The sequence below is a fragment of the Bombus flavifrons genome, chromosome 2 (genome assembly GCF_040668555.2).
Source record: "Bombus flavifrons isolate JBK064 chromosome 2, iyBomFlav1_principal, whole genome shotgun sequence".
NCBI classification, from domain to species: domain Eukaryota; kingdom Metazoa; phylum Arthropoda; class Insecta; order Hymenoptera; family Apidae; genus Bombus; species Bombus flavifrons.
Window position 1 is genome coordinate 13,343,843 of NC_138443.1, and position 18,922 is coordinate 13,362,764.

General features: G+C 29.0%; 4 protein-coding genes across 18 annotated transcripts in view; 2 read left to right on the forward strand and 2 right to left on the reverse strand.

Annotated features, from left to right (window-relative positions):
• The window catches only part of LOC138189958 (uncharacterized), a 55,052-nt gene extending 46,978 nt beyond the window's left edge, over positions 1-8,074 (forward strand). For all 3 annotated transcript variants that reach the window (XM_069132303.1, XM_069132301.1, XM_069132302.1), the window contains exons 3-5: positions 3,226-3,311; positions 4,163-4,287; positions 5,400-8,074. In XM_069132303.1, coding sequence (XP_068988404.1) covers positions 3,226-3,311; positions 4,163-4,287; positions 5,400-5,936 — 748 coding nt within the window. In that variant the 3' untranslated portion in view covers positions 5,937-8,074. The remainder of the gene's footprint in view (positions 1-3,225; positions 3,312-4,162; positions 4,288-5,399) is intronic.
• Positions 8,075-8,785: 711 nt separating this feature from the next.
• Positions 8,786-10,431, reverse strand: Fdx2 (Adrenodoxin-like protein 2, mitochondrial Ferredoxin 2). Of its 2 annotated transcripts, none has more exons than XM_069131840.1 (4): positions 10,283-10,431; positions 9,784-9,896; positions 9,487-9,619; positions 8,786-9,119 (listed from the first exon to the last, which is right to left on the reverse strand). In XM_069131840.1, exons 1-4 carry the CDS (start codon positions 10,429-10,431, stop codon positions 9,029-9,031), a joined length of 486 nt encoding a protein of 161 aa, XP_068987941.1. In that variant the 3' UTR covers positions 8,786-9,028. The 2 variants fall into 2 exon arrangements, 1 of the variants encoding a protein (XP_068987941.1); XR_011176101.1 differs by having other exon boundaries at positions 9,036-9,119; positions 9,384-9,619.
• On the forward strand, positions 10,205-13,438 carry Smn (survival motor neuron). 9 transcript variants are annotated; one of them, XR_011176099.1, is made up of 7 exons: positions 11,262-11,627; positions 11,808-11,990; positions 12,117-12,231; positions 12,629-12,926; positions 13,068-13,138; positions 13,207-13,344; positions 13,399-13,438. XR_011176099.1 is itself a non-coding variant. In XM_069131839.1 (6 exons), exons 2-6 carry the CDS (start codon positions 11,907-11,909, stop codon positions 13,263-13,265), a joined length of 627 nt encoding a protein of 208 aa, XP_068987940.1. In that variant the 5' UTR covers positions 10,205-10,222; positions 11,808-11,906; the 3' UTR covers positions 13,266-13,438. The 9 variants fall into 9 exon arrangements, 7 of the variants coding, with proteins under 7 accessions (XP_068987940.1, XP_068987936.1, XP_068987935.1 ...); XM_069131839.1 differs by lacking the exon at positions 11,262-11,627 and adding an exon at positions 10,205-10,222 and having other exon boundaries at positions 13,207-13,438; XM_069131835.1 differs by lacking the exon at positions 11,262-11,627 and adding an exon at positions 10,560-10,680 and having other exon boundaries at positions 13,207-13,438.
• A 3,199-nt stretch (positions 13,439-16,637) lies between these two features.
• The window catches only part of LOC138189705 (katanin p60 ATPase-containing subunit A-like 2), a 138,730-nt gene continuing 136,445 nt past the window's right edge, over positions 16,638-18,922 (reverse strand). For 3 of the 4 annotated variants that reach the window (XM_069131825.1, XM_069131822.1, XM_069131824.1), the window contains 6 exons: positions 18,440-18,629; positions 18,077-18,356; positions 17,731-17,899; positions 17,560-17,672; positions 17,168-17,367; positions 16,638-17,019 (listed from right to left, as the gene is read on the reverse strand). In XM_069131825.1, coding sequence (XP_068987926.1) covers positions 16,659-17,019; positions 17,168-17,367; positions 17,560-17,672; positions 17,731-17,899; positions 18,077-18,356; positions 18,440-18,629 — 1,313 coding nt within the window. In that variant the 3' untranslated portion in view covers positions 16,638-16,658. The remainder of the gene's footprint in view (positions 17,020-17,167; positions 17,368-17,559; positions 17,673-17,730; positions 17,900-18,076; positions 18,357-18,439; positions 18,630-18,922) is intronic. The other variant, XM_069131823.1, reaches the window with a different exon arrangement.

The following is an 18,922-nucleotide window of genomic DNA, read 5'->3' on the forward strand; positions in this document are numbered from 1 at the left end:
CCTAACCTTTATCCACAGATAAAATAGGTTTCTCTTATTCCATCTGAATTTCTAAAGAAACCAAGGCATTAAGGCTTGATTTCAGTCTGGTTAAAAGCTTCGCTCGATTAAAGCTGTTTTTCAAGGAATAACCTACTTTGTGAATTTCATGCACGCAAATCCAAGTATGTATGCGGCAAAAATGAAGCTTTCGCGCATGTTTAATTGTAAGTTGATGCGAAACAATGCGCATGCGCCGAAGTCCCACCACTTTGCGGACCCACATTGTGCCTTTTATTAAGGCGCCTTGTTTGTTTACCCTTTTCGAGCTAATTCTTCGCTATTATTATCTACATTATTTTCACTGGCTAACAACTGGTTGGTCTGCAATTGACGAACCAATACAAATTTTTCGTTACGTGCATATATTCGAAAGAATTCGAAATTAAATTATCATGTATTACGGGCAGTTACGGTAGAGTGACACAAAGATATCTGTGTTTGAATGCCTCCACTCGTGGACGATATCGATATAACCTAAATGCGATAAATCGCGAACGTTTGACTCGGCTCATGGGAAATTTACGCGTTTCTGAATCGTTCCGAGTCGCACGCGAAATGCAGGTCAGAGAACCGTCTAATATTTATTGTTGAGATCGTGGGCTTGATCTTAATGGCGCGGCGGCACGCGATTCTTTACCAACTATGCTCCTTAACTCCAGCTCTCGACCTTCTTCCCTATTCAACTAGCTCGAGCAGTGAAATTGACTCCGCATGCCTGTGATTTTGGCAGGGAATGGGAGTCGAGTTCGTAGTGAATGCACATTGTGTATACGTGTTTTAGGTGGTTTGTGTGAGTTTGTTGCGGAGATTCGAGACATTTATTTAACCTCTTTATCATATTCGAGCCTGTGCGATACAACCATATCTTAAATGTAATAAGTTTTATTTTTTATTGCAAAGTTCTTGAAATATATAATGCACACAATAAGTGTATAATATTTTATATATATAAATTATATTTAAGAAGTTTGGAATAGTTTAAAGATTAAATAGATTGCTTTTTAAGTTTAATCTTTTACTTTCGAAGAAATCAAGTTCCTCTGGAATTTGGTGGAGTTTAAGATTTGATATCGGTGTCGTAGGAGTTATGTGACACTTTAAGGTGGAATAAATCTAGCGAGGAGTTTAAGGTGCGGCAAAGGAGCGTGGAATGTTGCAATAGAAATTTATTGCAGTGTTAGTGCATTGGTAGATTGATCAAATTTACGTGTAGCGTGGGTAACCAATGGTAAATATTTTACAATGTGTATAATTTCTCAGTAATCTGAAGTTTATAAAATCTATTGACAACTAATGGAAATTGTTGATTTAACAAACCAATTTTAAATTCCTCGTTAATCTAAATTTTTTCATCCTATTTACAGCTAAACCTTACGACGAAAAATTAACGAAGTGGAATAAAAATGGCGTTGTGATTCTTCTCGTCGTGTATCGGTGTCACATCAAATTTAAGAGACAGTTTTACTTGCGGATGTTGCGTGTTACGTTGGTGAAGTCGACGAAAGCGTAAAATAAGAGCTCGTCCGAAATACACTAACGCGGAAGGTTAAATTTAACGCAAAAGGCTGAGAAATTAGTCTAGAACTCGAAGTTTCATTGGTACGACGCTCTTGAAACGCATCCAAAGAGGTCGGCGACCTGGAAAGGGGATGGAAGCAACTGTTTCGTGGGAATTTCTTATTGCGGCTTATTTGGATGAAGCTGGTTTAAAATCAGCGCTGGATTCGTCTGTTTTTTGCCCGGAAATCATAAAATGTTTAGGCCAGGCGACTCCATGTACAGAAAATGTTATGTCTACTTTTTACGTCCGTAGAATTCAACTCTTTACTACTATGCACTTCTCCAAAAAATATCGCAAGTTTCAATATTAAAAAAGTTTCAATAATATACTATCCATTACAAGAATGATAACATGATAACCTTACAAATTATTAATATTAACAAATTCTTATTGTCGTATAGAAGTGCCGACTATTACTTCGGTAAAACAAACAAAGGAATTTTACAGGTAAATTTTACAAATTACAAGTCATCTTATAACGTAAAATACGACGTGTAACTTGTCTCAATTTATTAATAGTATTAATAAATTATTATGATAAAAGATGCAGGAATCTTAGTCTCATGAGAAATTAGAGATGAAAATGAGTGGGAAAAGATTAATCGCTGGTCCTCCTAAAAAGATGCAGTTCCATGGATGGTTGTGCGAGTATTAAAGCAGCGCAAAACCGTTCCCCGAATTCTCATCCCGGACGTCGTACGATCAAAGACAAAAACAACTCACTCGGAGGCATTGCGGAGAGACATTCATCGAGGACACAAGAGGATTATTCCAGGAAGTGCTAGCTCTTCCTAGATTCCGGTTACAATGTTCTTAACGCGCGGAAATTAGTCTTGACCAGGAAACATCTATAACGGCATGTATTTTCTGCCGTGATTGTAAATCTGTTTGGAACATGCGGCTTGTCCGTTAATCTAGACCCTGTTGTTCGATTGAATTAATATTATTTGTTGGTAAATTAGTGTGTGCAAGAGTGCCTCATCCATTATTGACCAATTCGAGCACGTATTGGTAAATTTCTCGAACACCGGCAATTACGGTGAAATCGTTTGTGGTCGCTGGAAATTAGCAGTATCGTTTGCGGTCGTGAGCTGATTGACACTGCGTGAGCGGAGAATTATGTGAAGCAGCTTTGCTTTGTTGTTTCATGCATTTAATACGTTTACGGCGGTGGACAGAGTTTGTAAAAAATGAAGACAAGGTGGAAAAAGATTATTTTTCATTTTTTACTATTAGATTATTTTCAAAATGATGTTTTCAGTGAAATATGATTGACAAAAAATAAGATCAATAATTGAATCATTATAGAAAATAGAATAATATTGATAATAAAGAAATAAAAATCAATTGTAGAATAACATATATAATAATAATAATAATATGGATAGACTTTATGTTAACTTTTATATGTATAATGATACTGTTTGATCCTTGAATTAAAGTTAAGATTAACGTTTTGATTATGATTATCCTTTGTGTGACTAAATATATTTGAAGTATCAATTACAGTAGAATTTTTGAAAGATCCTTGGCTGTTAAACAAAAAACTGGTTCCTTTATATTTCGCTCAATTATCATAGAATTGTGAAACTGACTTTCACTTCAAATTTTGTCTGTTTCAGGAGTAACAAGTACCTGCAAAAATCATCCATCAGCCGGATATGTGCTGTCGGAGGGTTTTTCATTAGCATTCCCGTCTTTCTAACTGGTAAGAACCAATTCCTTCAATTCTGTCAACTTTAACCTTTTGAAAGATACTAGTACATAAATTATACGTTTAATTTTTCTTGAATTCAGGCATGAATCTAAAAGATACTGTGAACTATCTCTGAGTGTATGAAATCAGTTAGAAATCCAATAGAAATAAAGTTAATTTTAACGCCGAATAGTCATTATTTTTCTTGAAAAATAAAAAGTGATTGTCTTTTAGAAAGGTTTTAACAAATTAATTTATAAAGAGCTCAAACAGAATATTCATGTCATGCATGAATACGGCTGGTGGATGGATCGAGATCTAATCTAAAGTTTACGTAGAGTCATGCTAGTTTACACAGCTATCATTCGCTCGATCGATCGTTAAGCTGTTGAACTCGATCGTTAAGCCGGACATTTTGACTCTGTTCAGAAGAAAACTGCGTTTTAATAAATTTGACGGAATAGAAGTTATGATAGACTACAATTTTTTTTAATTATATCATAAAATTTATTTTTTTTAAATGTCATATTAGAAACTTCAAATACTATTCAAAACTTCGAATGTAATCGTTTTAGAAATTTGTAAATTACTTAGCGACCAAAAATATTGAATTCTCTATTGTCTGAAGATAGATTATCTATAATTTAAGTAATTTATTCGTCAAGAATTGATATATAGAAACTTAAATAATAAACTAACTGAAAAATAATTTGCAACTGGTATTAAAAATTTCAATTAAAAGCATATATATATATAGTTTACACTTCGAGAATTATATGTATTGAGAATATGTATTTGCGCTGATTCTTTGTCCCGCTTGTTATGGCATACGTGTTATAATGATTCTCTAACAATGCTTTCAGGTATGATATTGTATACATTCATCCAGTTTCATTCGACGCCGGCAATCGTTACGTCGGTTTTCATAGGCCTTGGCATCGTGTTTTGTGGATGCGCAATGGTCCATAACGTCTTCGTGTGGCAGAGGGTAAGAACATTCTCTATTAAAAAAAAAAAAAAAAAAATGAACATGTTCAAACACATCTAAATCATCTTTTCTGTATATTTTACTCGGAAATCATTTTATCGTGAAACTTTGTTTTTCAGAATCATCATAATTTATCTGGTAGAGTTCATAAAAATTTTTTTTAAATCAATTGCAAACTTTTAGGAAACCAGGATTTTTCACATTTTTAAGAAGCGTTATAATTATATTGCGGATCTTTATACGTTCGTGCGAAATTTAAAAGTACGCAAATTGCGCAAAATGCATAAAATGCGCTAAAATATACGTATATAAGAAAACAAATCTCTATTAAAATTTTATTTCTTTGATTATGTTCGTAAAACTACAAACTTGTATTAAAAATACGCGTTCTAGTTATAAGTGTTATAAGAACATTCGATCTAGTCCTTATCACATTCATGAAAACCTCCATTCAACCATACGTTGTATCAACAAACATTCATATGCAAAACTTACCACCTACCACATTCTCCGCGTATTAATATAACCCCCTTTTATAAATTATACACTTTAGAGTGGACTGGTTGGGTCAGAGTGATATAAGCTTACAAGTTCTCGAGGAGTTCTACCGAAGTTACATTCACGTTTGCATAATTTCACCGAAAAAGATACCCTGTAGAATGACGTTTGCGACTGATTAGCATATCGGTCGGTCATTATTATCGTTCGTTTGTTTATGTGATCCGCGATCGCAACTATTTCAAGGGGATTTTATAAATAACCATACACACGATATTCGGTGTATTTTCGTATTCTCGTTTATTTTTGGGAGGTTTGTAAAACTGTTAAACAAAATAATTGACGATTAACGATTATATTTGCTGAGAAAAAGTTTTTTTCTTTGTACCCCTCCTTCTACTTCAAGCATGTAGTATTGACAATAAAATTGACAATGGCTGAAAGTAATCAAAAAGAGTTTTCACCATGGTTATCGGTAACGAAAAAGATTTGAATCATCTTTAATACTTATTCGTAACTAGAATCAACTAAAATGTAAATTCTTATATTATAACTTTTTTAATTTGTTATGGCCCCTGACTACAACCTAACCTATCATTCTTATCATTTCGTAGGAGAAGACGAATGCCGTGAAGGCGTTAGCGCGCGAACAGTGCGAAGCGGCGGTACAGCTGCAGCGTCAGCAGCAGCTGCAACAGCACCAAAACCAGCCCCAGCTACAACAGCAACAACAACTACGTGGCCCGTTAACCATCCACCATGCTGGCTGCCCAACGAAAGTCGGGCCCGTGACGAACCAACTAAATGCCAGCCACGCAACGCACGGCCGAGCTGCACAGTACCAACACTATCATCACCATCATCATCATCGACACGTGTCAATGTCCCCACCGCCCTTGTTGCTCTCATCGCCGGCTCCGATCGCGGCGACGCACAATCATCTGAACGTGAGCGGACACAGAAACGTGGTTACGCCACCGGATACACCAGCAGATAGATCGCCACCGAGTCCTGGAAATAAGCTAAATAGATCGCAGCATTTGCCACGGGAAGCAACCGGCAGCGTCAGTCCTGGTCTTCCGGCTGCCACATTGGATCTAAGTAGCGCAGCAACCACCAATAGTCCGCATGAATTATCCACGTTAGTTTAGAAATTTGGTCCGAACATTATATCTTCACATAGGATTGGAGATTAATAGTTGATAGTTAATTTACACATTGATCTTTTTATTTGTAAATTGGGTCCAGGTTTAGAGTTGGTTTGTAAAAATTCGGTCCTAATTGTTAAATGATGAATATTGATTAAGAATAATAGGCATTGATGTACCAATCTTTTTTTAACTTATATACTTGAGCACACGCATTGGAAATTTCACTTTTATTCAGTGAAACAGCAACTTCATTATTCGCTTATTCAATACGGCAATTGCTTATATTTCATGGACATTTTAACAATGTTTTGAATAATTTCTAACGGTACAATTGTGATGAAGTGAAAAAAGTCGTGATAAGAAACAGAAAGAAAAGTTGCTCGTTAATGAATATTGACCAGAAATAAAGTAATTTCTAAAGAATATCCCGAAGACGTCGTAGATATTACGAAAGGAATGATTAATTTATACCCGCGTGTATCTTGCCATTACCATACTATTATTATTATTATTAATATCGTTAGTATTACTCGATTACATTATTATTAATATTAATATTATTGCCTTATTATTATTAATGTTATGGAACCTCTAGTCCTAGGTTACTTTCGCTGCCACGAAAGGATAAGATTTTCGAATTTTTTACTATTACGCGTAATTCAAGTTTTCCTGTTGCGCATGCGCAGTAGAAAGAAAGTTAGCGGAACTCAAATCTCGAACTATAGAGAGTTGAAAAGTAGTAAAAATAAAAAAGCACGAAGAACATTTGTATTTGTGCTGTATTAAGTTTGATAATTGAAAATTAAGTTTGATGATAACATTCTTTTCGTATTCGCTTTGGTAAATATTAGTTTTATTTAAAATTGAACAAAGTATTTTATGTTTTTCAAATACGGTACATAATCGTAATATCAAATTTTGTAAACTGATAGTAAGAAACTCTATAATTCGAGACTGGAACTTTGATCAAGTTCACATTGAACGTAAACAGACTTAATTTTGTTATTTAAGCGTGTATACTATACGTGTTTGTTCCTTCTTCTCTTGTGCGCAGGCTATAGCTTAATTACTTCCAATAAACGCAGTTATATCGAATCAATGACCGATACAAATTTAGATATTAGGATTATTTAAACAAGAGATTAAAAACTAAAAAGTATTGTTTTTATACTGCATATGTACATATGCAATATGAACGACCGTTTGTGTAATAATATGTACTCCTCTTCTTAGTTTACTTTTGTATATTTTGCGACATTTGATATTAATTTTATGAGGAACGTACTTACACTTTATCTTTGTAATTAAATGTGAAATGAAAGAAAAGAAATGAAATGAGAAAAGGAAATTCGATGTATGAGTATATACGAATTGACGGAATTAAAATTTAACGCTATATTTAAATAGAAGACGTGAAATATCTTGTCATCTTAAAATAACTTGATCATTCCTATTCTTTTACATAAAAACACTTTTCGACTGTAACTTAAGAAAAATGTCTGCTAACGTGAAACGTGCCAGAAAAAATTAACAACTTTAATGAAATTGGCAAATTTCTCATTAATATCGTTAAACTCGCGTTTATAAAGATTAGATCAGTGTACATAATATACAAAACAAATGCAGAATATATAAATATAACACGTACGTTCTGAATTATATTCGAATTGGGCAGGGTAACCAAGTGAAAATATGTAAATTTCACGATGTGTAATGTACACTTTATATCGAACTTGTAAGTAGTGTAGAAATAGAATATTTTACACGTAACAAAATATACAAACGACAATACACAAGTTAAATTATTCGTTAGATCCATGTATAACAAGCATAGTACAAAAGTGTTTTAGCTTTATGTACTGGTAATTATGAGAAATACCAACTTAATAGATGTATTTGGTATGTACCTAGTTAAGAAAACAATAAATTATTCTGAACAGATAAAGCGTTTAGTAGCTTGTGAAGTATGAATTTTCGAAAACGTAAGTATTTTATATCTAAGTAGTTAAGAAACGTGAGCAAGGGAAATCAAACAAAGGAACAAAGTTTTTTTGTTTAAAAATATTTAATTTGTTGTTCTATTATCCGAGGTTAGAAGCGATAATGTACAAAATCTGAATAAATAAGATTCCTCAATATTATTGAATTTTAATTCTAGGGTAAAGTAATATATCCGCATATTTTATTTATATACAATATGTATAAATAATGATGTGATTTGACTAATTTTGTTGAAAGAATATTTCTACTTTTTACGTAAAACTTCAGTCTTTTACAAACTTTCTTGTAATTAATAAACCAGTAAACACAATATTAATAAAACCTATTAAAATTATAAACAAACTCATAAGTTTTAATTTTAGTCCTTAAAGGTTGAAATATTTTGCCCCAATGTCGAGACATTTGGATTTTTGAAAGTGGATCATCTGTCGATTAGTTCCGCTTTTTCACCGCTAGGTGATTGTTTTAATTCAAAACATTACTATACTGAATCGATAATGTCGCATGTGCTACGAAAATGATGATAGTGTCAGATAACTCGTTGTGAAACGAAAAAGCATTGCATGTACATTTCTGTCGTTTCGTTGACCATGAGTTTGATGATCTTTTAAACTTGCCCATAGCTAAGAAATCAAACAGTATATTTAAACGAAATTAATTTCAAATTATTTTTTAGGTTCTAAACTTTCATCTAATCTTTCAGAAGTTGCAAAATTTATTCCACAAGAGTCTTTTTTATCATAACCAAGTACACATCTTAAAACCATTTAAATCCTCCTTAGTAATTTCTTCTTACCTTTAATAGTAACGAAAATAATTTAGATGAACGTTTTAAAATTGACAACGTGTATATTAAAAATAAAAAATATATTTTTTTCGTAATTGGATAGGCTTTTTACAATGGCAATGTACAAATATCAAAATTGCAATTATACTATAACATATGTATATATATAAGCTTCACATTTAAACACAAGATTCTTTATTATATTCTTTTAATACCAATATTTTAATAATTATAACAAGGGTTTTTTTAACAAGAGAATTATAACATTGTATACAAATTTTCAAAAACCTACAGATTATTTTAGTTATGCTCTTGCATCATTAATTGTTGATGGAACTCTTACCTCAATTCCATCTAGTTCCTTAGACATTACTATTTGACAGCCTAGCCGTGACCTGAAATTAAATATTATATAACTGAATATGTCAATAAATATATTTATTGTTATACAAATTAATATTAATACACAATAAGATTTCTATTTATCCATTTGAAAATCAACATTGTAAATATGCTAATTCCAACATAGATTTGTAACAATTATAGGGTCATAAATAAAAAACTATGAAAATTTATTATAATTTCAGTTTCATAGTATTCAGAGTTAGCAATTTGAAATTCTACATTGAGATGCAGATTTCGAAATACCCACTACTAACCTGTTTTTACATAAATTTACATAGAAAAATTCACTTTATAAAATATTAAAAGGTAGTAGAATTAATAATGTGAATGATTTGATACTGATTATTATGAACTCACGTATCTGTTAATTCATATGCTAAATCCAACATGTCTAATTCTTCATCTGTTGGTTTGTCAGGAAGTGTATCATAAACTTCTTTCGAAAATATTAAATGGCACGTACTACAAGTTAATGTTCCTTCACAAGCACCTATATCAATTATATTTTAAGATTACAACATACTTATATAATAAAGTATCAAAAGTTAAAAATAATAAGAATATTAAACTTGATAAAAATGAAAATTTTCAAATATTTTCTACCTAAAAATTATTTATTTTAAATTAAGCAAATTATGCTTCTTTAAAACATACCATATCCATCTAAATCAATTTCATTATTTACTACTATGTCTAATATAGTATCTCCAACTTTCCCTTTTGCTTTGATTCTCTCTCCACTTGCTTTAACAAACGTTATATTTACTCTGAAAATAATATTTATTGTGTTTTATTTTTTGTGTTTTTTCAATTAATCTTCTTTTAATTATACCTTAATTATATGTATCACTTATGATAATAGAAATAATTTAAAAATAAGATATACTTGTCTTAATAATACATAAATAAAATTCGTATATCATATATTTATAACAGTGTTATATTTTTAGCTGTTCACTGTCAATGTTGTTTTTATTAATACTATTCTATTAATACTATGTTATTTTTCTAGATGTTATACTCCTACAAAGAGAAAAATTTCTTAGACATTATTATTAGCATTATTATTTTGACACCAATTTTATATTGAAAGGTAAGTACTGAAATTCTATTAAAAAAAGAAGGAAAGCACAAGAAAATTTGTATCACTTACTCTTGTTTTTCTGAAAGTGGTTGCGTGGTCGATGTTCCTCTTGTTGCCTGCAAAAAGTGCAACGTTGTGTTGCTTGTATATTTTGAATAATTTGATGCAATACCGAGAATTGACCTCGAAAATTTTTGTAATTGATTTACTAACGCCATTCCACTGTCATAAATATGAGTATGGGACACCCTGACCGAACACCAGATAAGTATTGCGGAAAATATCAATTGTAGATCAATTGTACTTTGTACAGAAACTTTCACGGCATTCTTCTGCTGCTATACTGGGACGTTCCTTTACTGTGATAGGTTATAAAACGGTTCCTAATACAAGTGACGTATCTCTACCGGACACGTGCTCTTCGGGCCACACGTTTTATGATACAAGACCAGCAAAATGATCAATTTGTAATTTTACATATCTTACATTTTTTCCAAATGAAATATTGTTTTTATTAAACGTTTAAGACCTCAGGCAACATTTATTTCATCTGATTTCAGTTTTACAAATATATATCTATAATACATATCTGTATAGACTACGGTCTGGTTATATCGAACAGGGACCGACACTCGCTAGGGAATACTGCCCAAAAATTGAATTGTAAAAGACCAATATGAAAGACAACAAAGTTTTCGTTCTGCGGAACAAATAGAAATGAGCAAAGTATCTTTATCTTTATCTGAGACATTCAGAGCGTGTCACGCATAAACCTGAAGAAAACCTTCTTGTCTTTCATGTTAATTTTTTCCTTTCCATTTCCGAACGGTTTCTTCTATATTTGTTTATATGTTCGTGATTGATGCTATTGACAACATATAACTAAAGGAAAATACGAATAATAATAAATAGATGTATAATTCATTATGCAATTCTATAGAATTAAATCTTATTTATATTCAGATATAAAAACTATATTTACCAGCTGAAACATTAACGCACATGCAATACAATATAATCTACTTAACAAATGTATAATGTAATCTCGTTTTAGTTGTAATATGTGATTAATTTTTTTGCTATTTCGCTATAAACAGTTTTTTGTGCATACAATATCTTTTTTATAGTATTCTAATATATTGTTAGATATTGTAAAGAAACTAAGATACAGTTACTAAAGTCTGGGAACATTCAATGTTAACCTTACTTCAAAAAATAATCTTTCGAGTAAATGGGGAATAGATTTTTAGTATTATAGTTGGTATAATGTCATCATTGTTTACAATGTGTTAGAGTTAAAGAAATGAGACAAATTAATATTTCAGAAGCAAATTCAATATTTAAATGATGTTATTTTAAAATGGCAGATGATACGAATGTTCTTTTTATACGAGGAAATGGAAACGTATGTATGGTAATGGAAACGTAATGGTTTTAACATTATTTTAGTACAAGATCTTAGCATAATAGTAATTGACAGTATCCATTACCTTTTAGTCAATTTTTGAAAAATGACATATATGATAATTTGCAATAGTTTGATAATAAAATACTTGTATCAATATTAATAACGTATAATTTGCTATCTCAAAAGGATACAGACACAGCGAATGATAATGTTTGGGATGATAGTGCATTAATAGAAGCATATGATAAAGCAATAAATTTAGCAAAAGAAGAAGTTATCAAGCGAATGGGGATGGATGTTGAAAATTCTCAACCGAAAGAAAACTTACAAAATTTTAAGCAACCTAAACACGCAAGTAAATTACACAAGGTTGTGATTTTGATAGAATATTACAAATTTGATACAGAATATTATTGAACATATTGATTAAGAAGCAAATTATTTTATTTTGCTTATTTACTTATATTTATTTGTATACACATTTTTTCTCTATAGAAATGGATCATAGGAGCACCTTGTCGTGCAATATACTCAGAGGATGGAGAAATCTATGAAGCTATAATATCAAAAATTTACGAAAACAATGGAACTTGTGTTGTAAAATTTGTAGGTAATACCTTTAGCATGATGGTTATGTCAATTAAGAAATACACTAAAAATACATATATATATATATATGAAGTAAAAGCTTTCGCATAGTCTATCACAGTGTCATTCAGGAGGTCCTTAACTGGGCAGGGGTACCTATCAATGTCTATGGGAAGACCTGTGGGATATAGGGTCATGAACCATAAACATGCATGTTACTTATTGTTCATTATTAGCTGCTTGGAATATAATTCTCCTCATTAGATGAGTGATTATTACTACATATATCAAGGCAAACATTTATAAATATACATTTATGCACGGGAAATTCAATACATTGCCTGTAAGGACAGTAACTGAATGGCACTCAGTCATTCTATTAAATGACAAACATTTCATTTCTTTTACTCTGTGTTTAGGCTATGGTAATACAGAGAAAGTCGAGTTGAGTTCTCTTTTAGAATCAGAAGGTTTGCAAAGTCAAATAACACAACAAAAGAAAGCTTTGGAAGAGAAATTCAATGAAGAGAATGATGAGACTTGTGAGACTAATTTTTCTACAAATGTAAATTCGAAAAAATATAATGTAGAAAAAATGGATTGTGACTCTGAAGAAGCAAATGCGTATAAACATCACTTCATACCGGGACCATCTTTCAATTCGATGACTGATATAATGCCACCTGCACCTCCTTTACCACCACAATTAATGGCCAAGTAAGTACAGTTTAAAAATTCTAATGGAATGCTGAATACTTCTAATATTAATAAATAATTTGAAATAAGTTTAACATGGATAAAATATAAGTTTTCGATTTTATTTGGAAAAAAATACGAAATTTTAATAAAATGTACTAGATTACCAGATAATGATACAGACGCACTTTCAAGTATGTTGATGTCATGGTATATTAGTGGTTTTCACACAGGTAATTATTTCATATAAGTATTTTATTGTATATTAAATTTTTAATGGACTATGTTATTTCTTTTGTAGGTTATTATCACGGTTTGAAACAAGCAAGAAACAATCAAGAGAACAGGAAGAACTGTTGATTATATCAATTTTTTCAATAAAAATATAACGATAATAATAAGATATAATAAAATATAAAACTCATTGTATTTATTTACTTTAAATTGTATTAATAATTTCAGCTAATATTAATACACTGCAGAAAAAATAATATCAATTATTTGAAATAAAAAACAGCTTTATTTTCACATAAGACTTTGTTTCTTTAAAAAAATAATTAATAGGATAAGGAAAAAATAAAACACATATTGATAAAATACACTCAGATATATATAATACAAAGATATATTACACAACACATATATGTAACCATTACATTATGTAAAAAAAAAATAATATCAATTATTTGAAATAAAAAACAGCTTTATTTTCACATAAGACTTTGTTTTTTTAAAAAAATAATTAATAAGATAAGGAAAAAATAAAAAACATATTGATAAAGTACACTCAGATATATATAATACAAAGATATATTACACAACACATATATGTAACCATTACATTATGTAAAAAAAAAATAATATCAATTATTTGAAATAAAAAACAGCTTTATTTTCACATAAGACTTTGTTTTTTTAAAAAAATAATTAATAAGATAAGGAAAAAATAAAAAACATATTGATAAAGTACACTCAGATATATATAATACAAAGATATATTACACAACACATATATGTAACCATTACATTATGTAAAAAAAAATAATATCAATTATTTGAAATAAAAAACAGCTTTATTTTCACATAAGACTTTGTTTTTTTAAAAAAATAATTAATAGGATAAGGAAAAAATAAAAAACATATTGATAAAATACACTCAGATATATATATAATACAAAGATATATTACACAACACATATATGTAACCATTACATTATGTAAAAAAAAATAATATCAATTATTTGAAATAAAAAACAGCTTTATTTTCACATAAGACTTTGTTTTTTTAAAAAAATAATTAATAAGATAAGGAAAAAATAAGAAACATATTGATAAAATACACTCAGATATATATATAATACAAAGATATATTACACAACACATATATGTAACCATTACATTATGTAAAAAAAAATAATATCAATTATTTGAAATAAAAAACAGCTTTATTTTCACATAAGACTTTGTTTTTTTAAAAAAATAATTAATAAGATAAGGAAAAAATAAAAAACATATTGATAAAGTACACTCAGATATATATAATACAAAGATATATTACACAACACATATATGTAACCATTACATTATGTAAAAAAAAAATAATATCAATTATTTGAAATAAAAAACAGCTTTATTTTCACATAAGACTTTGTTTTTTTAAAAAAATAATTAATAAGATAAGGAAAAAATAAAAAACATATTGATAAAATACACTCAGATATATATAATACAAAGATATATTACACAACACATATATGTAACCATTACGTTATGTAAAAAAAAAATAATATCAATTATTTGAAATAAAAAACAGCTTTATTTTCACATAAGACTTTGTTTTTTTAAAAAAATAATTAATAGGATAAGGAAAAAATAAAAAACATATTGATAAAATACACTCAGATATATATATAATACAAAGATATATTACACAACACATATATGTAACCATTACATTATGTAAAAAAAAAATAATATCAATTATTTGAAATAAAAAACAGCTTTATTTTCACATAAGACTTTGTTTTTTTAAAAAAATAATTAATAGGATAAGGAAAAAATAAAAAACATATTGATAAAATACACTCAGATATATATAATACAAAGATATATTACACAACACATATATGTAACCATTACGTTATGTAAAAAAAAATAATATCAATTATTTGAAATAAAAAACAGCTTTATTTTCACATAAGACTTTGTTTTTTTAAAAAAATAATTAATAGGATAAGGAAAAAATAAAAAACATATTGATAAAATACACTCAGATATATATATAATACAAAGATATATTACACAACACATATATGTAACCATTACATTATGTAAAAAAAAATAATATCAATTATTTGAAATAAAAAACAGCTTTATTTTCACATAAGACTTTGTTTTTTTAAAAAAATAATTAATAAGATAAGGAAAAAAATAAGAAACATATTGATAAAATACACTCAGATATATATATAATACAAAGATATATTACACAACACATATATGTAACCATTACATTATGTAAAAAAAAATAATATCAATTATTTGAAATAAAAAACAGCTTTATTTTCACATAAGACTTTGTTTTTTTAAAAAAATAATTAATAAGATAAGGAAAAAATAAAAAACATATTGATAAAGTACACTCAGATATATATAATACAAAGATATATTACACAACACATATATGTAACCATTACGTTATGTAAAAAAAAATAATATCAATTATTTGAAATAAAAAACAGCTTTATTTTCACATAAGACTTTGTTTTTTTAAAAAAATAATTAATAGGATAAGGAAAAAATAAAAAACATATTGATAAAATACACTCAGATATATATATAATACAAAGATATATTACACAACACATATATGTAACCATTACATTATGTAAAAAAAAATAATATCAATTATTTGAAATAAAAAACAGCTTTATTTTCACATAAGACTTTGTTTTTTTAAAAAAATAATTAATAAGATAAGGAAAAAATAAGAAACATATTGATAAAATACACTCAGATATATATATAATACAAAGATATATTACACAACACATATATGTAACCATTACATTATGTAAAAAAAAATAATATCAATTATTTGAAATAAAAAACAGCTTTATTTTCACATAAGACTTTGTTTTTTTAAAAAAATAATTAATAAGATAAGGAAAAAATAAAAAACATATTGATAAAGTACACTCAGATATATATAATACAAAGATATATTACACAACACATATATGTAACCATTACATTATGTAAAAAAAAAATAATATCAGTTATTTGAAATAAAAAACAGCTTTATTTTCACATAAGACTTTGTTTTTTTAAAAAAATAATTAATAGGATAAGGAAAAAATAAAAAACATATTGATAAAATACACTCAGATATATATAATACAAAGATATATTACACAACACATATATGTAACCATTACATTATGTAAAAAAAAAATAATATCAATTATTTGAAATAAAAAACAGCTTTATTTTCACATAAGACTTTGTTTTTTTAAAAAAATAATTAATAGGATAAGGAAAAAATAAAACACATATTGATAAAATACACTCAGATATATATAATACAAAGATATATTACACAACACATATATGTAACCATTACATATATGTAACCGAACATTTTAAACTTAGTCTATAGCGCGTGCGCGCACATACATGCACACACACAAACGATTTCTCGAATGATAATCCATCTATTTATATTTTTCAATATCTGTTTTTACGATTGCCTATTTATTTGTTCCACGTATCATATTTATCTATTTGCATAACTGTAGGTGACATTTTTTTTAACAATTTTGCTAATATTTCATAATTTTTTAATTCATATTTCAAAGTGATAACAGGTGTTTCTTTTTTTTCAAGTCTCCTCCATATTGGACTTATTTCTAGTAGCCACGCTTGCTTACAAAGCAATTTTATATCTGCACAAGAATATCTTTCAGTACATTTTATTATGTGGTTTACAATATCTGTATTTTCTAATAAGTGGTTGCTAAGGTATAATTTGAATATACCAAGTCGAGCAACTTCATTGGGTAATGATACGTATATTTGCTTTTCGAGACGTCTGAGTAAAGCTGCATCAATGCCCCTAATAATATATTTACAATAAATATTATTGTTATATTATACTAATAATAATGAAGAAATATTCCAAACAACACAATAACATATTTGGAATCTGGAGAGATTAAGATATTTTCTACTTAGAAAACATTGAAATAACGTGATATACATACCAAGGGGAATTAGTTGCAGCCAGAAGAACTACATTTGAATTTTCATTAGACACTAATCCATCCAATCTCGAAAGAAGTTCTGATCTGAATCTCTTTGCAGGTTCAGACAATATACAGTCTCCCTTATTTGTGGCTATCCAGTCAATCTCGTCGATAAAAATAATTGTAGGCGAATGACTATAGGCAAGTTCAAATAAAACCTGTTCAGTTTAACAAATGTATTATTTATTAAATATTATATTCAAAATTCCTTAAATTCGATGCTTCATCACGAATATGATATCATTTCGTTTTCCAAACAACTATTCTATTTATATATACATGACGAAAAATAAAATCGAATTTTTTTAAACCTAGAATCTTTTCTTCATAGACAAAGGAAAGCAACTTACACGTATATACTTCTCGGAATCGCCTCTCCATTTGCTAACCAATGAGCTGGCCGTTATGTTAAAAAAGGTGCAATGGCATTCTGTCGCGACTGCCTTCGCTAACATTGTCTTCCCTGTTTTGTATATTCCTTGTAGACATGTACAGAAATGAAAAAGATACGAGTATCTTACCTGTACCAGGTGGGCCGTACAGCAAAATACCTTTCCAGGGAGAAAACGGGCCATCAAAAAAGATAGGATACTTAAGGGGATACACAACGGCCTCCTTAACAGCGGTTTTACATTCCTCTAGGCCTATAACGTCATCCCAATGTACATTTAATTTGTTCAATATGATCTCCTGTGACGAACAAAGAAAAAACGGCGTATAATCTCCGTATTAAGTAAGTGTTATGTAATTTGATATTTGAAGCTATATTGAAATCCCGTCATCACCGATATACGGCGGATTGCTTAACGACAGGTATTTTATTTTTAAAAAGCTTTACAATACGTATATTAATCGAAAATAACTTACGCATGAGATGTTCTCAGCAATCTTCCGCAATTCCGGATTGTCTGAATAAAGCTTTTCAGTGCATTTCAATATCTTTGATTGCGTGGATTGTTCCATTGGGACGTTAAATAGCTCTTCTGATGAAGCCCCATCACTTTCATTGGGGAAAATTGGTGTCACTGTCATTGCGAGATTAATATGATTCGTATTGTCATCAGTTGTCTTCTGCTGTAGATTCGTCTCTTTCACAGGCTCACTTCTCGTTTGTTTGCTAACAGATTTGACTTTTGTCTTACTACTTCTCCAAAGATTGAATCATATTGTAATCGATACGTTGAATACGTTGAATATCGTTGAATATCGTTAAATAATTTAAATTCTTACACTTTGCTTGTATTTGTCATTTCCCTCGTCATTTCCCTTCCAGTTATTTTCCTACACAACATGGGATATTTTTGGAATTTCATCTTGTAATAATTTTCATACTCTGCAACAATGATTTCCAAATCGATGTTGTCGCAGACTCGATATTCTAGAGGTAGACGAGCTTCTCGGATTAATACGTCGCTAATGTCTATATACCTAAAAAATATATTTTTCAATTGATTAAAAATATTTTTCGCGATGACTGCACACTATACGATAACCGTCAAATAACTGTTTTATCTCTAGGTAAGACGCAAAAGAATGTATCGTCTATTTATTACTATATAAATCCTTGAAGATAATTTTTTGTCTTCTGCTCTTTAATTTCCAATTTTTAGAAAGGTAAGAATAATTTGAATTTGAACTTCATATTTTCTTTTACAACTAGTTAATCTACATTATCGATTGAGTTATTCTATAACTACTGAATTACCGATGTTG

Coding starts and splice junctions, on each gene's coding strand:
- Fdx2 (XM_069131840.1), bottom strand. CDS start 10,431: ATGGCGTTAGTAAATCAATTACAAAAATTTTCGAGGTCAATTCTCGGT. Junction 9,620..9,783: donor AATTGATTTAGATGGATATG/GTATGTTTTAAA, acceptor TAATTGATATAG/GTGCTTGTGAAGGAACATTA. Junction 9,120..9,486: donor GCATATGAATTAACAGATAC/GTGAGTTCATAA, acceptor ATTTAATTTCAG/GTCACGGCTAGGCTGTCAAA.
- Smn (XM_069131832.1), top strand. CDS start 11,574: ATGGCAGATGATACGAATGTTCTTTTTATACGAGGAAATGGAAACGTA. Junction 11,991..12,116: donor ACGCAAGTAAATTACACAAG/GTTGTGATTTTG, acceptor TTTTCTCTATAG/AAATGGATCATAGGAGCACC. Junction 12,927..13,067: donor CCACCACAATTAATGGCCAA/GTAAGTACAGTT, acceptor AAAATGTACTAG/ATTACCAGATAATGATACAG.